We start from the raw sequence: 15,798 nt of genomic DNA, 5'->3' as shown, positions 1-15,798 counted from the left end.
GTCATAGCTAGCTTCAGGCTTTTTTTCCCCCAATAAATCATTCTTTTCTATAATGGACCTGCAGTGTGGAGATAACTTACTTTGGGATGAAGGGCCCAGCAGTGGGGTATGAGGAAGACAATAAATGGATTAACAGTGTTAGTGTTTCTGACCCAAGCCCTTCCTTACTTTTCTCTACAGACTTTAACTTGGAAAGAACAAACTGATTCTGGGGGCCAGACAACAAGCATTAATCATTTGATCTATATATTGTCGATTACAATTTAGTGAAACTGACTCCCTTGCTGTTCCCCTGAACAAGATACTCCTAACTCTGCATTTTCACTGCTATTCCCCATTGCTGGAATTTTTCCCTCACCTATGTATCTTGCTTTTTTCAAGTTTCAGTTAAAATCTCTTTCCCAGTCCCTCATCAGAGTACCATCCCTTTCAGATTATCTCCAATTTATCCCGTAGATAAGTTTGTACATAGTTGCGTGTTATCTGGTTAGGAAATGAGCTCCTTGATAGGTCAAGTTCAGCAAGTATTTATTATTGAGTACCATGTGCCAAGCAATGGGTAAGGTAACCTGCAAATGACTACATAACATCACATGTACTGTGTAAGTGGGAGGTAATCTCAGAGAAGTTAATAAAGGAACCTTGCAGAAGGTGGGATTTGGGCGAAGTCTTTAAAGGAGGTCAGACTGAGGCAAAAGTGAGGAGGAAGACTAGGGGCAATGTTTGCCAGAGAATAAGTTTGGTGAGGTTTGGGGAAGGACAGCATGGGAAGCTACAAGATTCCATGGGCTACACCGCCCTATTTAATTATCAGCTCCCATGGATTTAATTACCATCTCTGCTAATGATTCTCAGATCTTATCCAGCCCTAACCTCCAGTTTTGCTTCTCCAACAGCCTATTAGCCATTTGAACCGGATGGATGGTAGGTTAGGTCAAACTCAACATGTCCAAAATTGAACTTTTCTTTTCCCCCAGCTCTTCCCCCCTTCCAAACTTTCCCATTACCGTGAAGGGTATCACCAACCTTCCAGTCACCCAGGCTCACAATCTGGGTTTCATCCTCAATTCCTCACTCTCACCCCTTCCACTGCCAAGACCTGCCCATCTTTACCGTTGTAACATCTCTCTAATATACGCTCCCTTCTCTCCTCTGACCCCGGGGCAGGCCCCCATCACCTCACACCTGCACTACTGCCGTAGCCTGCCTCAAGTCCCTCCCCACTCGGCCGTCACGGTTATCAAGCTGACCGAATCATCCCTCTACTCCTATGGCTTCCTATCACCCCCAGAATCAAACGGAAAATCCTCTGGCGTTCAGAGCCCCCCACCCCCAAGTGCTCTTCCTTCCGGGGACACTGGCCTGCTCCTCGCCCAAGCCGTTCCACCTTCGGGCTCCAGCCCCGTTCACCGGCTGTCCCTCACGCCTGGGACGCTCCCTGCCTCGCCTCCTTCAAGTCCCAGTTAAAATTCCATCTTCGACGAGCAGCCTTGCCCGATGCCCCTCCCCATCTGCTGGCCATCGAACGTATCTCGCCTGGAGTCCGTTTGCACTTAGTTGTTGGCGATGTCTCTCCCGTGGGACCGCGACCTTCTCGGGGGCAGGGGCTGCCTTTTGTGTTTCTTTGTGTCCCAGAGCTTGGTACAGGGTCTGGCACGTAGTGGGCGCTTAATCATGCTTAGTGACTGACTGACTGGCTGGCTTGGGGCGGGGAGGCTCGGGTTCTCACCTCCTCCGGCACGGCCCAGCAACCCTGTGTACAGCGCTCAACCACAGCGGGCCCGAGGATTACTTAAGAAAGCCGCGGCCGGAAGTAGTAAGCGGAAAAGGCGGGGCGAATGGTTGAGGACGAGCGTCAGGGCGTCTTGCGTCAACACGTTGGCGCAACCGCTTCCGGATTGTGGGGCGTGCGAACCGCGGGCTCTGCTGTGCACGTGGACCGGTACTTGGCAGGTACGGGCGGATTTGGGGCTGCTCAGAGACTGGGTCCCATTAGGGGATTCAGGGGAGTCCGGAGCTCAGAGATTGGGCTGGGGAAAGGAAATCTCTGGCTTACTCCGGCTGACAGGGAGAGCCGCGATCCTTGGAGGAGGTAGACCGTTGACAAGGGGTCTTCCCCCACTTCCTTCGCGGAGCCCGCGGTACCTACTTCGTCCACCTTACCCCTCTCTGACGCATGAACCCTTTTTCTTTGCCGCAGCGTCATGGGGCGCAAGTTGGACCCCACCAAGAAGGAGAAGCGCGGGCCTGGCCGAAAGGCCCGTAAACAGAAGGGTGCTGAGACCGAGCTCGCTAGATTCCTGCCCCCAGGTGAGAACCCCTCTGCTGGGACTCTCCCGTTCCTGCTGCTCCCTTCGGGAACTGGCCTGCACCGGCCCTTACGGAGGTCCTTTATTCCCCCTTCCCGCTTATAATATAGCATATTACGTTACAGTAACTTATTTCAAACACCGCCTTTCCTGGTTCTCCCAATAGCTAAGACACTCCTTCTCAAAACTCCTTGGTGCTCATTTTGTACTGAGCTTTTTTCTCAGCAGCATCAGACAAAAAGACCTCAGTGCCATTAGGTGAGACGTGTAGAAAGGAGTCTTGATTAACTCTCTTTGAAGGTCTCTGTTATCTTTTATTCTTCCTGTTATCGATTTGGTCTGGGGTCTAATGTGTCTCCAGACCTTCACTTCCAGAGGGTTTTAGAATGATTGAGGCATGGTTAGCTGGACCTTTTGTTGTGAATTTCTGTAGTCCTAGCCTCACAATCTCCTTCCCCTCTTGTTCTGCTCTTTTCTCCAGTGCATCTCCTCCCTGTGACTTCTTATTATTGTTTCTATCTTTTTATAGTTGGTGATGAAAGTGGGAAGAGGCTCTCTAGCCGTGCAAGGAAGAGGTGAGTTTGGGATAGCCAGGTTAAGTCTGGGGTTGGCAGGGGGATGCTGATAAACCACAATCTTTTGGATAATGTAAGCTGGTAAGGTAAGTTCATCTTGGAGCTCCTGGGCATAGGTGGGTAGGCATGCCGATGTAAAGCTCCGTTATTTTGAGTTGTGAGGAAAGCAGATTGCATAAGAGGCATGTTTTCACTCTTTTATTCTTTCTGCCTTTTCAGGGCAGCCAAGAGGAGATCAGAATCTGCAGGGGTTCCTGAAACCAAGAAACTATCTCCTAGTCCAAAACCTCTAAAAAAAGGTTAGTGTAAAATTAGGAGCTAGGGACTTTAGTTTGAGAAGAAGTCTTCAAGCACAATAATGGGCATCAGCTAATAAGAACAATTTGAGAGAATTAAGAATTAAGAGAAACAGCTTCAGGATGGTCGAACATTTTGAAGGTAGAAAAAGTTTCTTAGTTGGTAGAGGGAGTGGGGTTATTGGCTGATTCAGATGGGGATCGGAGCCTTTGGAATCTTTAGCTGGTTAAGATGCTGTTTAATACCTATGGTTCTCTATAGGAGCTGTCCAGCCCTCTGAGAAGAAAGGACTCCAGGCCTCTGGGCTCAAAATTGGAAATAAAGCATTACTTGTACCTGCTAAGGGCAAAAAGCGCCCAGCCCCCCCTCAAAACAGTGATGAAGAGGAGGACTCTGAGGACAGTGATGCAGAGAGTGAAGGGGATAGCTGGGCTTCTATGGATAGTGAAGATGATATGGTAGATGATTATGGTGTGGCCTCAGAAGAAGAAACTGATGAAGAAGATGAGGTGAGCATTCAAGATGGGATTTTGTTTACTTAAAAAAAATTTAATTTTAAAAGAAAATTATCCTTATAACCTTGGTAAGAAGAACCACTGGACTTGCTTAAGGAGAGACCTAAATTTGACTCTCACCTCTGAGACCTCTAGCTCTAGCTTTGTAGCCATAAGCAAGCTGTATAATCTCTCAAGGACATGTTTCCTCAGCTGTAAAATGAGGATGATAACACCTGTGGGATCTATCTTATACCTACTGTAATAATGAGGGGTAACATGGCTTAGTGGATAGGGCAGTGGTCCTTAGAATCAGGATCATAAATCCTCCATCTGATAAGACTTGTTGTGTTACCATGAGTATGTCTTCCAAACTCTCCGTGCTCAGCGGAGGAGTTTTCATTGAGACTTTACTACACTTATACTAATCTGTCCCCACCCCTCCAGAATGTTTATTTTGCAGGGTTGTCATGAGGAAAGCCTCTTTGCAAATATTAAATTCTTAAAATGTCAGATTTTTATTTTATGAGAAGCAGAGTAGTAGAAAGAATGCCACACTTGTACTTAGGAGACTTGGGACCTGTTTTAGTATCAGTGTCATGCCCATTAGTTATGACTAGACCTCAAGACTGTGTTGTGGACCAAAGGGTCCATGTGCCTTTTCTGAGTGACCTCATCAGCTTTATTGAGTCCATTTATTATCTCTAAGAAGATGACTCCTGAAAGCATTCCAAATTCAACAGGTCCAAAACAGCTCGTTTTCCCCACAAGCCTACTGCACTTTCAAACTTCCCTATCATTGTTGAGGATTCTACCCTCCTTTAGTCACGTAGATTTGACATCTTAGTGCCATTTTCAAGTCCTCATTCTCATTCACTACACATACACAGTCAGTTGCCAAATCTTGTTACTTCTATTTCCACTGTATCTTTGGAATCTTCTCTCTATTCACTCAGCCATCATTCTAGTTCAGGTGCTCATCACCTCTTACCAGGGACTATTTGCAGTAACTTCCTTTTTGGTCTCTTTACCTCCTACCTCTTTCTGGTCTACTACACACCTACCAAAGTGATTTTTCTTAAGTGCAAGTTTGGTGTCATACACCTCCCCTTTTGACAAACTCCCATTATCTATTGTCCGTTTTCTATTATACATTTATTAAATATAAACTCTCCCACGCCCACCCTATCCAACTTTGCATTAAAACCATACTGAGCTACTCACTGTCCACGTGAGGCCCTAAGGCCGCTGCACTAGTTGTATTATGAACAACTCACCAAAAGCTGTTTTCAGTAGAGGGAGTTTTCCGTTAGGAAGTGAAATGTATGCCCACTTAATCTCCAGTATTTGGAATCCCTGGTTTCTTTCATAACTTATCTCAAACACTACCTTTGCTGGTTCTCCTAGTTGGGTAAGACACTCCTCTCCAAAACTACTTTGTATTCATTTTACACATACATGCTTGCTCCCTCCTCAGTTACAGTGTAAGCTCTTTGACTTTCCCCATTGTTTAGCACACTGTCTCTAACACAGTAAATGCTCAGTGACTGTTGATTTGGATTTTTATTGAACCTTGCTTCAGACACTTAGTAGCTTTGTGAAACAGGCAATTTATTTAATGTCCCAGCCCATCTCACTTGTAAAATGGGGAAATAAACTTTTGTACTGTGCCTCAGAGGGTTGTTTTGAAGAATGTGCTTTGCAGACTTTGAACTGATATAAATGTGTTATATCTTTAATAGCTGCCAACCAATATAAATGGACAAAGAATACACTAACTTTTTTTTTAGATCTAATGATTTTTTTATTTGCTATTTTTTAGTTTTCAGCATTGAGTTCCACAAGATTTTGAGTTACAAATTTTCTCCCCATTTCTACCCTCCCCCCCACTCCAAGATGGCATATATTCTGATTGCCCCATTCCCCAGTCAGCCTTCCCTTCTATCACCCCTCTTCCCCTCCCCCCCATTCCTTTTCCCCTTACTTTCCTGTATGGCAAGATAGATTTCTATGCCCCATTGCCTGTATGTCTTATTTCCCTGTTGCATGCAAAAATAGCCATTTTGGGTTTTTTTTGAGCATCTGCTTTTAAAATTTTGAGTTCCAAATTTTCTCCCCTTTTCCCTCCCTACCCACTCCCCCTAAGAAGGCAAGCAATTCAACATAGGCCACACATGTATCATTATGCAAAACACTCCCATAAATAGTCATGTTGTGAAAGACTGACTGTATTTCCCTCCCTCCTTTCCTGCTCCCCTTTATTCAGTTTTCTTGTTTTACCCTGTCCCTTTTCAAAAATGTTTGCTTTTGATTACTTCTTCCCCCTATCTGCCCTCACTCTTATCATCCCCCCTTTTTTATCACCTTTCCCCCTACTTTCATGTGGGGTAAGATATCCAATTGAGTGTATATGTTATTCCCTCCTCAAGTCAAATCTGATGAGAGCAAGATTCACTCATTCCCCCTCACCTGCCCCTCTTCCCTTCCAACCAACTGCTTTTTCTTGCCACTTTTACGTGGGATAATTTACCCCATTCTATCTCTCCCTTTCTCCCTCTCTCAATACATTCCTCTCTCATTCCTTAATTTGATTTTATTTTTTTTAGATATCATCCCTTCATATTCAGCTTTTCCTGTGCCCTCTGTCTATGTATATGTATATTCCCTTCAACCACCCTAATACTGAGAAAGGTCTCATGAACTACACACATCATCTTTCCATGTAGGAATGTAAGCAAAACAGTTCAACTTTAGTAAGTCCTTTATGATTTCTCTTTCTTGTTTCCCTTTTTATGCTTCCCTTGATTCTTGTATTTGAACTGAGAAGGCTTGAAAGTTCTCTATTTTATTGAAAGTCTATATTTTGCCTTGGAGCATTATACCGAGTTTTGCTGGGTAGGTGATTCTTGGTTTTAATCCTATCTCCATTGATCTCCGGAATATCATATTCCAAGCCCTTTGATCCCTTAATGTGGAAGCTGCTAGATCTTGTGTTATCCTGATTGTGTTTCCACAATACTCAAATTGTTTCTCTCTGGCTGATTGCAGTATTTTCTCCTTGACCTGGAAATTCTGGAATTTGGCTACAATATTCTAGGAGTTTTCTTTTTGGGATCTTTTTCAAGAGGCGATTGGTGGATTCTTTCAATTTCTATTTTACCCTCTGGCTCTAGAATATCAGGGCAGTTCTCCTTGATAATTTCTTGAAAGATGGTATCTAGGTTCTTTTTTGATCATGGCTTTCAGGTAGTCTGATAATTATTAAATTATCTCTCCTGGATCTATTTTCCAGGTCAGTGGTTATTCTAATGAGATATTTGACATTGTCTTCCATTTTTTCATTCCTTTGGTTCTGTTTTATAATATCTTGATTTCTCATAAAGTCACTAGCTTCCGCTTGGTCCAATCTAATTTTTAAGGTAGTATTTTCTTCAGTGGTCTTTGGACCTCCTTTTCGATTTGGCTAATTCTGCCTTTCAAGACATTCTTCTCCTCATTGGCTTTTTGGAGCTCTTTTGCTATTTGAGTTAGTCTGTTTTTTAAGGTGTTATTTTCTTCAGTATTTTTTGGGTCCCCTTTAGTCTTGCATCACTCTCATTTCTCTTCCCAATTTTTCCTGTACTTCTCTAACTTGCTTTTCCAAATCCTTTTTGAGCTCTTCCCTGGCCTGAGACCAATTCATATTTTTCTTGGAGGCTTTTGGTGTAGGGTCTTTGACTTTGTTGATTTCTTCTGCCTGTATGTTTTGCTTTTTGTCACCAAAAAAGACTCCGAAGTCTGAGTCTGAATGTGGGTCTGTTTTTGCTGCCTGTTCATGTTCCCAGCCAACTACTTGGCCCTTGAGCTTTTTGTAAAGGTATGATTGCTTGTAAAGTAGAGAGTACTTTGTCCCAAGCTTTTGGGGCCTTGTGCTGCTGTTTTCAGAGCTATTTCTACACAGCAAGCTCTGCCACACCAGTGTTCCTCCTCCACCGAGATCCTTCAACCCAGACAGCGACTCAGATCCAAGCAGGCTCTGCAGTCCTGCTCTGATCCACCCCTTAATTCCTCCTACCAGGTGGGCCTGGGGCCAGAAGCAACTGCAAATGCAGCTCTGGAAACAGCTCCAGAGCTGCACTACTTCTGCACCCCCAGGGCTGGGGCTGACCTTTTCCCACTAACCTCTCTGTTGTCTTTGGCGTTTGTGGGTTGAGGAGTCTGGTAACTGCCACAGTTCAATGATTCAGGGCCCTAGAGACTGTTCCGCCTGGCTCCCAGTCTGGTTGGTTCTGGCGTGGCCCACACTGGGCTGTGTTCTGCACCCAGCTCCCTGCCCTGTGACCATCCAGACTTTCCTGGACTGGAGTCCTGCTTCCCTCTGTTATTTCATGGGTTCTGCAGCTCTAGAATTTGTTCAGTCATTTTTTACAGGTGTTTGGAGGGACCTGGGGGAGAGCTTAAGCAAATCCCTGCTTTCCAGCCGCCATCTTGGCTCCGCTAAGAATACACTAACTTATACAACATAAACTTTAAACAAAGAGTGGTAAGAAACAGTTGGTTAGTTCTGTGCTTTTCCTACTTGTGTGGAAAGGTTTGGTTATTTTTTTCCCCATGAGTTGTAGTTAGCTGGAGTGTATAATGTGTTCTCATTTACAGTGGTATTCCATTATATTGCTATACTATAGTTTATTTAACCTTTACCCAGTTTTGGATATGGAAGTTGTTTTTGGCCTTTTACTCTTAAAAGTAAAGTGATTATGAGTATTTTTTGCAAGTGTGTCTTTCTCCTTTCAACAAAAATATGCTAGGTTTTGTAGCTATTATTTTTGGCAGGGTGCTCTCCCAAAAGATTGCTTATTTACAATTAGAACACCACATATCCAGTTCTATATGGCTCCGCCAACAATGAATTTTTTTATTACCAATTTGCCAATTTGGTGGTTTAATTTGCATTTCTCTAATCATTAGAGGTTTTCAACAATTTTTCAAGGTATCATTAACAATTTGTGTTTGGTGTTTTCCTTGGAAAGTTGTTTAGATTCGTCTGTGGTTCTTTGGGAAATCATAGATTAAGATTTTGGTTGTTTGGCCATTTGTAAGATCTATTTACTTTGAAGATTTCCCAACCCCCTTTATATTTCTTTTTTATTGGGTACGTTGCTTTTCATTGTCATGTCTTTTGTTTTTATATGATCAGATCTCAGCAATTTTGTCTCCAATAAGTTCTTCCATTTCTTTGACAGCTAATAAGTTTCCTAATTCCTTTTCTTTCATTTCTATTTTGAAGCCTTAAAAATTAACATTATTGATCTGGTTGGAATTTATTATAGCAAGTGGTCTGAGATGTGGAACAAAATGCATTTCTTCTCACTGTATTGCTGTTTAATTTATCCTGAGTTTATCAAACACTCATCTCTTATAGGCATTTGGTTCCGTTTCTCGATTCTCTATTTTTAAATTTTTTTTTAATCCACTACCAGATAGTTTTGATAATTATAGCTTTACTATACTTCAGAATTTTTCAGGATGAGTTCTTTTTCATTGAATTTTTACCCTCTCCTTTTTAAGAATTTTTCTTTTCCTCTCTGAGGTCAGGGGCTCGTAAGTCCAACCAGTTCCCTCTTTCCATTGGTTGGTCCCACCATCTTTTGTCTCTTCCTTCTGACTTGTGCAGGTATATAATAATAGTACTGATAACATATCTCACTTTAAAGTTTGCAAAGTACTTTACACACATCTCATTTGAGCCTCACAACAACCCTTAAAAAGAGAGCAAAGTGATGTGTTGAAGAAGGTAAAGTTGGCATTATTTAAGTCCTTGTCTTCTCTCTACCCACAGCTCTTGCCCATTGAGAAGGCTGCTCAGAAGCAAAGGGCCCAGGAAGCAGAAACGCTGTATGTCTTGGAGATTCTAGTCATGGGTGTGGGCAGAGGCTAGGGTGGAAGTGGTTATAAAGGAGCTGGAATCTCTTGATCTCTAAGGGCCCCCTTCTTTCTTGTTGGCAATTTACAGGAGTCATTGGAGTTCAGAAGATACTGATGAGGAGGAGGAAGTGGAACACTCTCCCCAGCTAAAATCCAAAAATGTTGATGAAGAAAATGGGGATCTTCAGATCAACTTGGACAAGGATGAAAAATTTGTATTGCCCTCTGGCAAGGAGATAGAGCAAGAGAATATCCTACTAGGACAGGGGCTGGGAGGAAGGGTGTCTGTAGTGCAGTTGGACAGGGCAAGGGAGGCAATAGATATGGTAATGGGTGTTTGGAATAGATAGGGATGGGTCAGGTTACATTGGATGATGTTCCTTAACATGGTCACATGCTCAGGCTCCAGATCTGCAGTCTGTACACCAGCGAATCCAGGACATTGTGGGGGTGCTACGGGACTTTGGGTCTCAGCGAGAGGAAGGTCGGTCTCGGACTGAGTACCTGAGCCGGCTTCGGAAAGACTTGGCTACATATTACTCCTATGGAGACTACCTGATTGGCAAGATAATGGACATTTTCCCTCTTTCTGAGGTATTAATGATGCCAGTCGTCCTGCTATTGTCTTTTGCTTACCCATATTCTTATTGAGCTATATCAAGCTATTTAGTCCTCTATTTCTGCTCATATTTTGTTATACCCGGTCCCTAGCCATCCTAATCTCCTTTCTTTTCTTGAAGCTAGTGGAATTCCTAGAAGCTAATGAGGTTCCCCGACCCATCACCCTCAGGACCAACACCCTGAAAACCCGTCGCCGGGATTTGGCTCAGGTGAAGGGTGGGATTGATTGGGGGGTGTCTTAAGGAGGGTCCGTTTTCAAATAAACCTGGGGATAAATCATCTGTTTTGCATGTTTACTGTTGATTTTGGGGGGTAGAATAGAATGCTTGTTTTTAAGTTTGGTCCTAAAAGAAGACTAGTAGGGAGACATAATAGCTGTCTTCAGATATTTAAAGGCTATTGTGTAGAGAAGGCATTAAATTTACTTTGCTTAGTTCTGAAGTCAAAACCAATGGATGGACATAATCAAGAGTCCAATTTAGGTTTGATGTCAGGAAACACTTCCTAACAATTAGAGGTCTTCAGAAGTGGAATAGTTGCCTTGAGAAGAGGTGGGTTCCTCCCCTCCTTGGAGTTCTTCAAACAGAGGCTGGATTAGATTGTTTTATAGTGAGGATTCCTTTTGTTTATGGGTTGGATTGGATGACCCAAGAAATCCCCATAAGTCTCATATTTTTCAAGTCATATCTGGGCGGGGGAGGGGGAGGGCGCAGCACAGAGGGAGGTCGAAGAGGTCTCTTCTGCATAGTGCCCAGCATAGGGTCTGGCTGCCTTTTCCAGCATAGAACAGGGGTTGGGCCCGTTTTTGTATCACTTGAATTTTAAAATTTTATTTAACCTCGTTTAACCTCGTTTGCATAAAGTTTATGCAAAAACTGATGGTAGGCCCTCCATGTGGGCTATGGTTTGGTGACCCTAGTGTTGAGAATTCTACAGGGTATGGAATCTTGTATGAGGGCAGCACAGTTAGAGTCAAGGTGCCATTCAAAACATTTCAATTAGAAAGGGTCCCTGCCGTTAGTGTGGTTCTGTGATACATGAGTGGGTGATTCAGTGCTTTATTGGATAGCACTGAAACCTGCAACAGGCTATTAGTGATGCTTTTGGTAAAGAGACTGGTATGGCCTAAGTATCTTGAATATTCTTGGGAATGGATGATTTCTTTAGGAAGGAAAGGAGTAGGGACTAAGGTTGCTCTAGTTAATTCCGTTCAATAAAAAAAAAATTAAGTGCTTCCTGTATGCATAGCACTGTGCTTGAGTATGAAGACAGAAAGAGACCTGCCTCTGGGAGAAAATCATTTCCATTAGAATGTTGAACATCTCTCTGTTGGGATGCAGGTTAGGACCAAAGAGACAAAGGAAGGAGATGCTGGATGGGAGTGGGTTTTCTGATGTGAATATGAACTATGGTGCTAGAGTCCTCTTATAAGAGCCGCATTTCCACATCCAAGGCTGCTTTGCTGGCCTTTCCTCTGTCCTGGAAGTTGTAGTGTCTGCAACCTTGACATGATTTTTCCTCTTTCAGGCCTTGATCAACCGAGGGGTGAATCTGGATCCCTTGGGTAAATGGTCAAAAACTGGACTGGTGGTGTATGACTCTTCTGTGCCTATTGGTGAGTAGCTTCTCCTATTTCTCTGACCTTCTTCTGTCCTTTCCTGCTTTTCTGTTTGTATAAGCATTTCTCTATTCCTAGAAAGGTAGAAGAGACTTCTCTTGTCCCACAGGGCCCCAGTTTTCCTTCTAGCTTGCATCATAGATTTTTGTGTGCAAGGTTGTCAATTCCTGCCTTTTCATCTGTGCGACCCTAGTGTCGTTTCCATAGGTGCTTTATGTTTGTGGAATCTCACCTTCTCTGCCTCTTTTTTGTTTTTGTCTTCCCAGGGGCTACCCCTGAGTACTTGGCAGGGCACTACATCCTTCAAGGTGCTTCCAGTATGCTGCCTGTCATTGCCTTGGCACCGCAGGAACACGAGCGTATTTTGGATATGTGTTGTGCCCCTGGTGGCAAGACTAGCTACATAGGTAGGGAAGTGGCAGAACAGGGACATTTTCATTTAGCCTAGGAAGTGCACTCTCATTCAGTATTCTGCTTTCGGGGGTAAGGTGAGTCCTTGGGTGCCCAGGACCAGTTTGCAGGCCAGAAAGTACTTCAGTAAAAGTGAAAATCCAACCCACAGGCTTAATATTTATTTTACCACAGGGGTGGGAACACAGTCACCTAGGATATTGGGTTGAGAGATACTGGGTGGTTATGTGTGGAGTTAAACATCGAGATGCTGGGCTTTAACCTGGCGGGTTACTGAGTAGAGCTAGTAACAAGGGGGCAGGTAGTTGGTGTAGGGACAGGGGTACAAACTGAAGAATGATGGCCTTTCGCCTACTACAGCCCAACTGATGAAGAACACAGGAGTGATCCTTGCCAATGATGCTAATGCTGAGCGCCTCAAGAGTGTCGTAGGCAATCTGCACCGGCTGGGCGTCACCAACGCCATCATCAGCCATGATGATGGACGCCATTTCCCTAAGGTTAGACCTAGAGCTGCTGCTGTTTCTCTTTTGTATCTCCCAATAGTCTATTCATCTCCCTGCCCACTAGCACCTTTCCAGGTGTCTATATGTTTAACTTTGGTTGTAGATTTATCTTTTGTCTATAAGAGCTCAGCGTGTGAAGCCATTCTGAACAGGGAGAAGTTCCTTTGACTACCTCTTCATTTTCTTTCTACCCAGGTGGTAGGAGGCTTTGATCGGGTACTGCTCGATGCCCCATGTAGTGGCACTGGTATCATCTCTAAGGACCCATCTGTGAAGACTAACAAGGTGATGAGGAGGAAGAGCAGGAAAAAGGGACAGGATAGACATTTTTGCGGGGAGGAGGGTATCTGTGGAAGGGGATGAATCTGGCATGGGAAACAGGTCATCTTCAGCATGTTAACCTATTAAGGGAGGACAGTCTTTTTAAACACCATAACCTTTTCTTCTTCCCATTTTCTGGAAAGGATGAAAAAGACATCAAGAGATGCGCCCACATCCAAAAGGAACTGCTCCTGAGTGCTATTGATTCTGTTAATGCTGCTTCCAAGACCGGAGGCTACATCGTCTACTGCACTTGCTCCATTACGGTAAGGCTTCTTTTACATTGGAGTGTGGGCAGAAGAGGCAGGGGGGAAGCTTATTTCCTGAGACCCTTTCAGCCAAGACTCGCTCCTATTCTTTCTCCTTATCCCTGATGTCATCTACCCGCCTCAGGTAGAAGAAAATGAATGGGTGGTAGAGTATGCCCTGAGGAAGAGGAATGTGCGGCTGGTGCCCACAGGGCTGGACTTTGGCCAGGAAGGCTTCACCCATTTCAGAGAACATCGATTCCATCCCACACTTCGGTCTACCCGACGTTTCTATCCCCATACACACAACATGGATGGCTTCTTCATTGCCAAGTTCAAGAAGTTTTCCAATATTATACCTCAGTCTAAGAAAAGTAAGAAATCTCTTTTGTTATTTATCATTTGTTCAAGTTCTCTCTGCTCACAAAATTATGACCCATTTCCCTGTGTCTCTTGCTTGGAACCTCCATTGTATGCCTTCTACTCCCTATCCTCTTTGATTGAAAGAATTCTTCCTGGTGTGCTTTATTCTTAATAATTCATTTCTCTATAATAGTGGTTTAAACTTAGCAAGTGCCTTCCTCACTATAAGTTAGGTGATCAAAGGTGGGGGTTAGAGATGTCACCATTTTAATCGGGAAACTAAGACTCAAGATTGGCTGGATGTTTTGCCCATATTCAAAACTAGATCTTCTGATCCAAAGTTAGGCTGTAGCAGAATCTCCCAGATTATTGCCTTTCAAGGTAGGAATCTCAAACAGTGGGATTTCAGTTCCTTCTCCCCCTCCCCAAACCAGATGGCTGTACTTGTCTTGTTTACATGGCTGACTGGATCACCAGAGGGAGATTTGGGGTTTCCCTTCCTTTCTGGATTGCCTGGCCTTGTCTTATCTTTTTTAACTGGATGAGAGTTATCAACAGGAGGCAGGCTCATCTAGTTTTGAGAACATCTAGATTCTGAGGGGTTAAGGGCTGGATCTGAGATTTACGTTGTTTTAGAGAACTTTTAAAGGCGCTGGTGTGGGGGCCCTGCACGGCCCAACTACCTGGAGCCTGTCCACACTAGCCCTGTGAGGCCCTCCTCTCTACCAGCCACTCCTGCAGCACAGCCTCTGCCTCTCATGGTCCAAGAGAGTTGCCTGATAGATTAAATGATTTACAGAAGGTAGTACTTGAACCTGGGTCTTCTTTGCTCTGAAGTAAACTTTAAACCATGTTGCTTCTCTTGATTTGTTTGTGATACTTTGAAATCATTCTTTTCTTGAGCATTTTAAGGAGGAGGCCCAGATCTCAGGAGGAAAGATATTGTCTTCAAAAGCTGAATGCTGAGAAGTGTCCCAGGAGGTCCAAGAAATTTTTGGAGTTTATTTTTTTTTTAATCATTTTAGCACCCTTTGAAAAAGTCATTGCAGTACAAAAGGAAAACTTAAATACAGATAGTACAATTTATGGTGGTTTAAGAGAACAGGTAAAATGTCGTGCTTCAGTTCTGTGCAGTGTTGGCTCCCGTGTTGCTCTTTGCTTCAAACTGGCCTATGTTCGTTTTTCCTACTTTTATCAACCTAATGTCATCTAAACTCATCTAACCATTTCACTCCCATCTCAGGTGATGCAGCAGCTGACCCCACAGACTCCAGACCGACCGATGGGCCTTCTGCAGCTAAAGCCCAGGTGGTCCCCCAGCCTAAAATCAGCCCTAAGCTTGTCAAGAAGACCAAGCAAGCTGGAAAGGCAAAGGTGAAGCTAGGAGCTGGAAAGGCAGGAGTGAAGCAACAACAGCAGCCCCCTAAGAAGACTGTTTTCCAGAATGGGAAGCCCATCCACAAGGGCCCTCGGCCTCCTACAGCAAGGACTCCTAGTTCCAGCCGGCCCCCACCTAGGAAGAAGCAGAAGTCTCAGTCCTGACATAGTAGCCACTGTAGGGTCTTGAATTACCAGACTAGTGTGACTGTGAGCTTCTTTCAGGAGCTTGGCCTTATCTTTTGGAGAGAAGTCTTGTCTGACTTAAGACACAGTCCAATTAACCTTCCCCTTGTATACATATAAATATGCCCATCCCCATCTCTAGCTGCTGTGTGAGGCTCATTATTGGTTGTGTACACACGGGGATAAGTTCTCATGCCCGCGTATTTTGCTTTGGGGTGGGGTGGTGGGAGTGGCTCGGGTTGATTGGAAACTTCACCTCCACGGGTGGTGGCGGGAGGTTTGTAAAGGAAAGCCCCCTCGGGGACGGCACTGCCCCAGCCGGTGACTGCTCTAGTGCCCCGTCACATCTCCTACTTTGCTCCTGGGCCTGGGCTTTCCCGGAGGCTGCCGTAGGAGTGGCTGGCGGAGAGGAGGGCCGCGCGGGGCTAACGTGGACAGGCGCCAGGTAGCTGAGCAGTGCGCTGCCCCTACGCTAGCGGCCTCAGTCCGCGGCCGGGCAGGTCCCTACCCTCTGTCGGCCTGACGCTCACTGAGGCCGTCCTCCGCGCCCTCTCATTGGCTCATTCTG

The 15,798-nt window shown here is 44.5% G+C and overlaps 1 protein-coding gene across 1 annotated transcript; it reads left to right on the top strand.

Annotated features, from left to right (window-relative positions):
• Positions 1 to 1,877: 1,877 nt before the first annotated feature.
• On the top strand, positions 1,878 to 15,371 carry NOP2 (NOP2 nucleolar protein). The gene is made up of 16 exons (XM_036762060.1): positions 1,878 to 1,953; positions 2,201 to 2,310; positions 2,839 to 2,884; positions 3,104 to 3,183; positions 3,443 to 3,690; positions 9,494 to 9,549; positions 9,668 to 9,828; positions 9,974 to 10,173; positions 10,320 to 10,409; positions 11,728 to 11,815; positions 12,085 to 12,225; positions 12,590 to 12,729; positions 12,931 to 13,020; positions 13,200 to 13,322; positions 13,450 to 13,678; positions 14,911 to 15,371. The coding sequence occupies exons 2-16, from the start codon at positions 2,205 to 2,207 to the stop codon at positions 15,207 to 15,209; spliced, it is 2,097 nt and encodes a 698-aa protein (XP_036617955.1). The 5' UTR covers positions 1,878 to 1,953; positions 2,201 to 2,204; the 3' UTR covers positions 15,210 to 15,371.
• The last annotated feature ends 427 nt before the right edge of the window (positions 15,372 to 15,798 follow it).

Source organism: Trichosurus vulpecula, chromosome 5 (genome assembly GCF_011100635.1).
Source record: "Trichosurus vulpecula isolate mTriVul1 chromosome 5, mTriVul1.pri, whole genome shotgun sequence".
NCBI classification, from domain to species: domain Eukaryota; kingdom Metazoa; phylum Chordata; class Mammalia; order Diprotodontia; family Phalangeridae; genus Trichosurus; species Trichosurus vulpecula.
Note: the sequence above shows the minus strand (reverse complement) of the source record. Positions and strands in the feature narration are given on the sequence as shown.

Coding starts and splice junctions, on each gene's coding strand:
- NOP2 (XM_036762060.1), top strand. CDS start 2,205: ATGGGGCGCAAGTTGGACCCCACCAAGAAGGAGAAGCGCGGGCCTGGC. Junction 3,691..9,493: donor AAACTGATGAAGAAGATGAG/GTGAGCATTCAA, acceptor CTCTACCCACAG/CTCTTGCCCATTGAGAAGGC. Junction 9,829..9,973: donor CAAGGAGATAGAGCAAGAGA/ATATCCTACTAG, acceptor TAACATGGTCAC/ATGCTCAGGCTCCAGATCTG.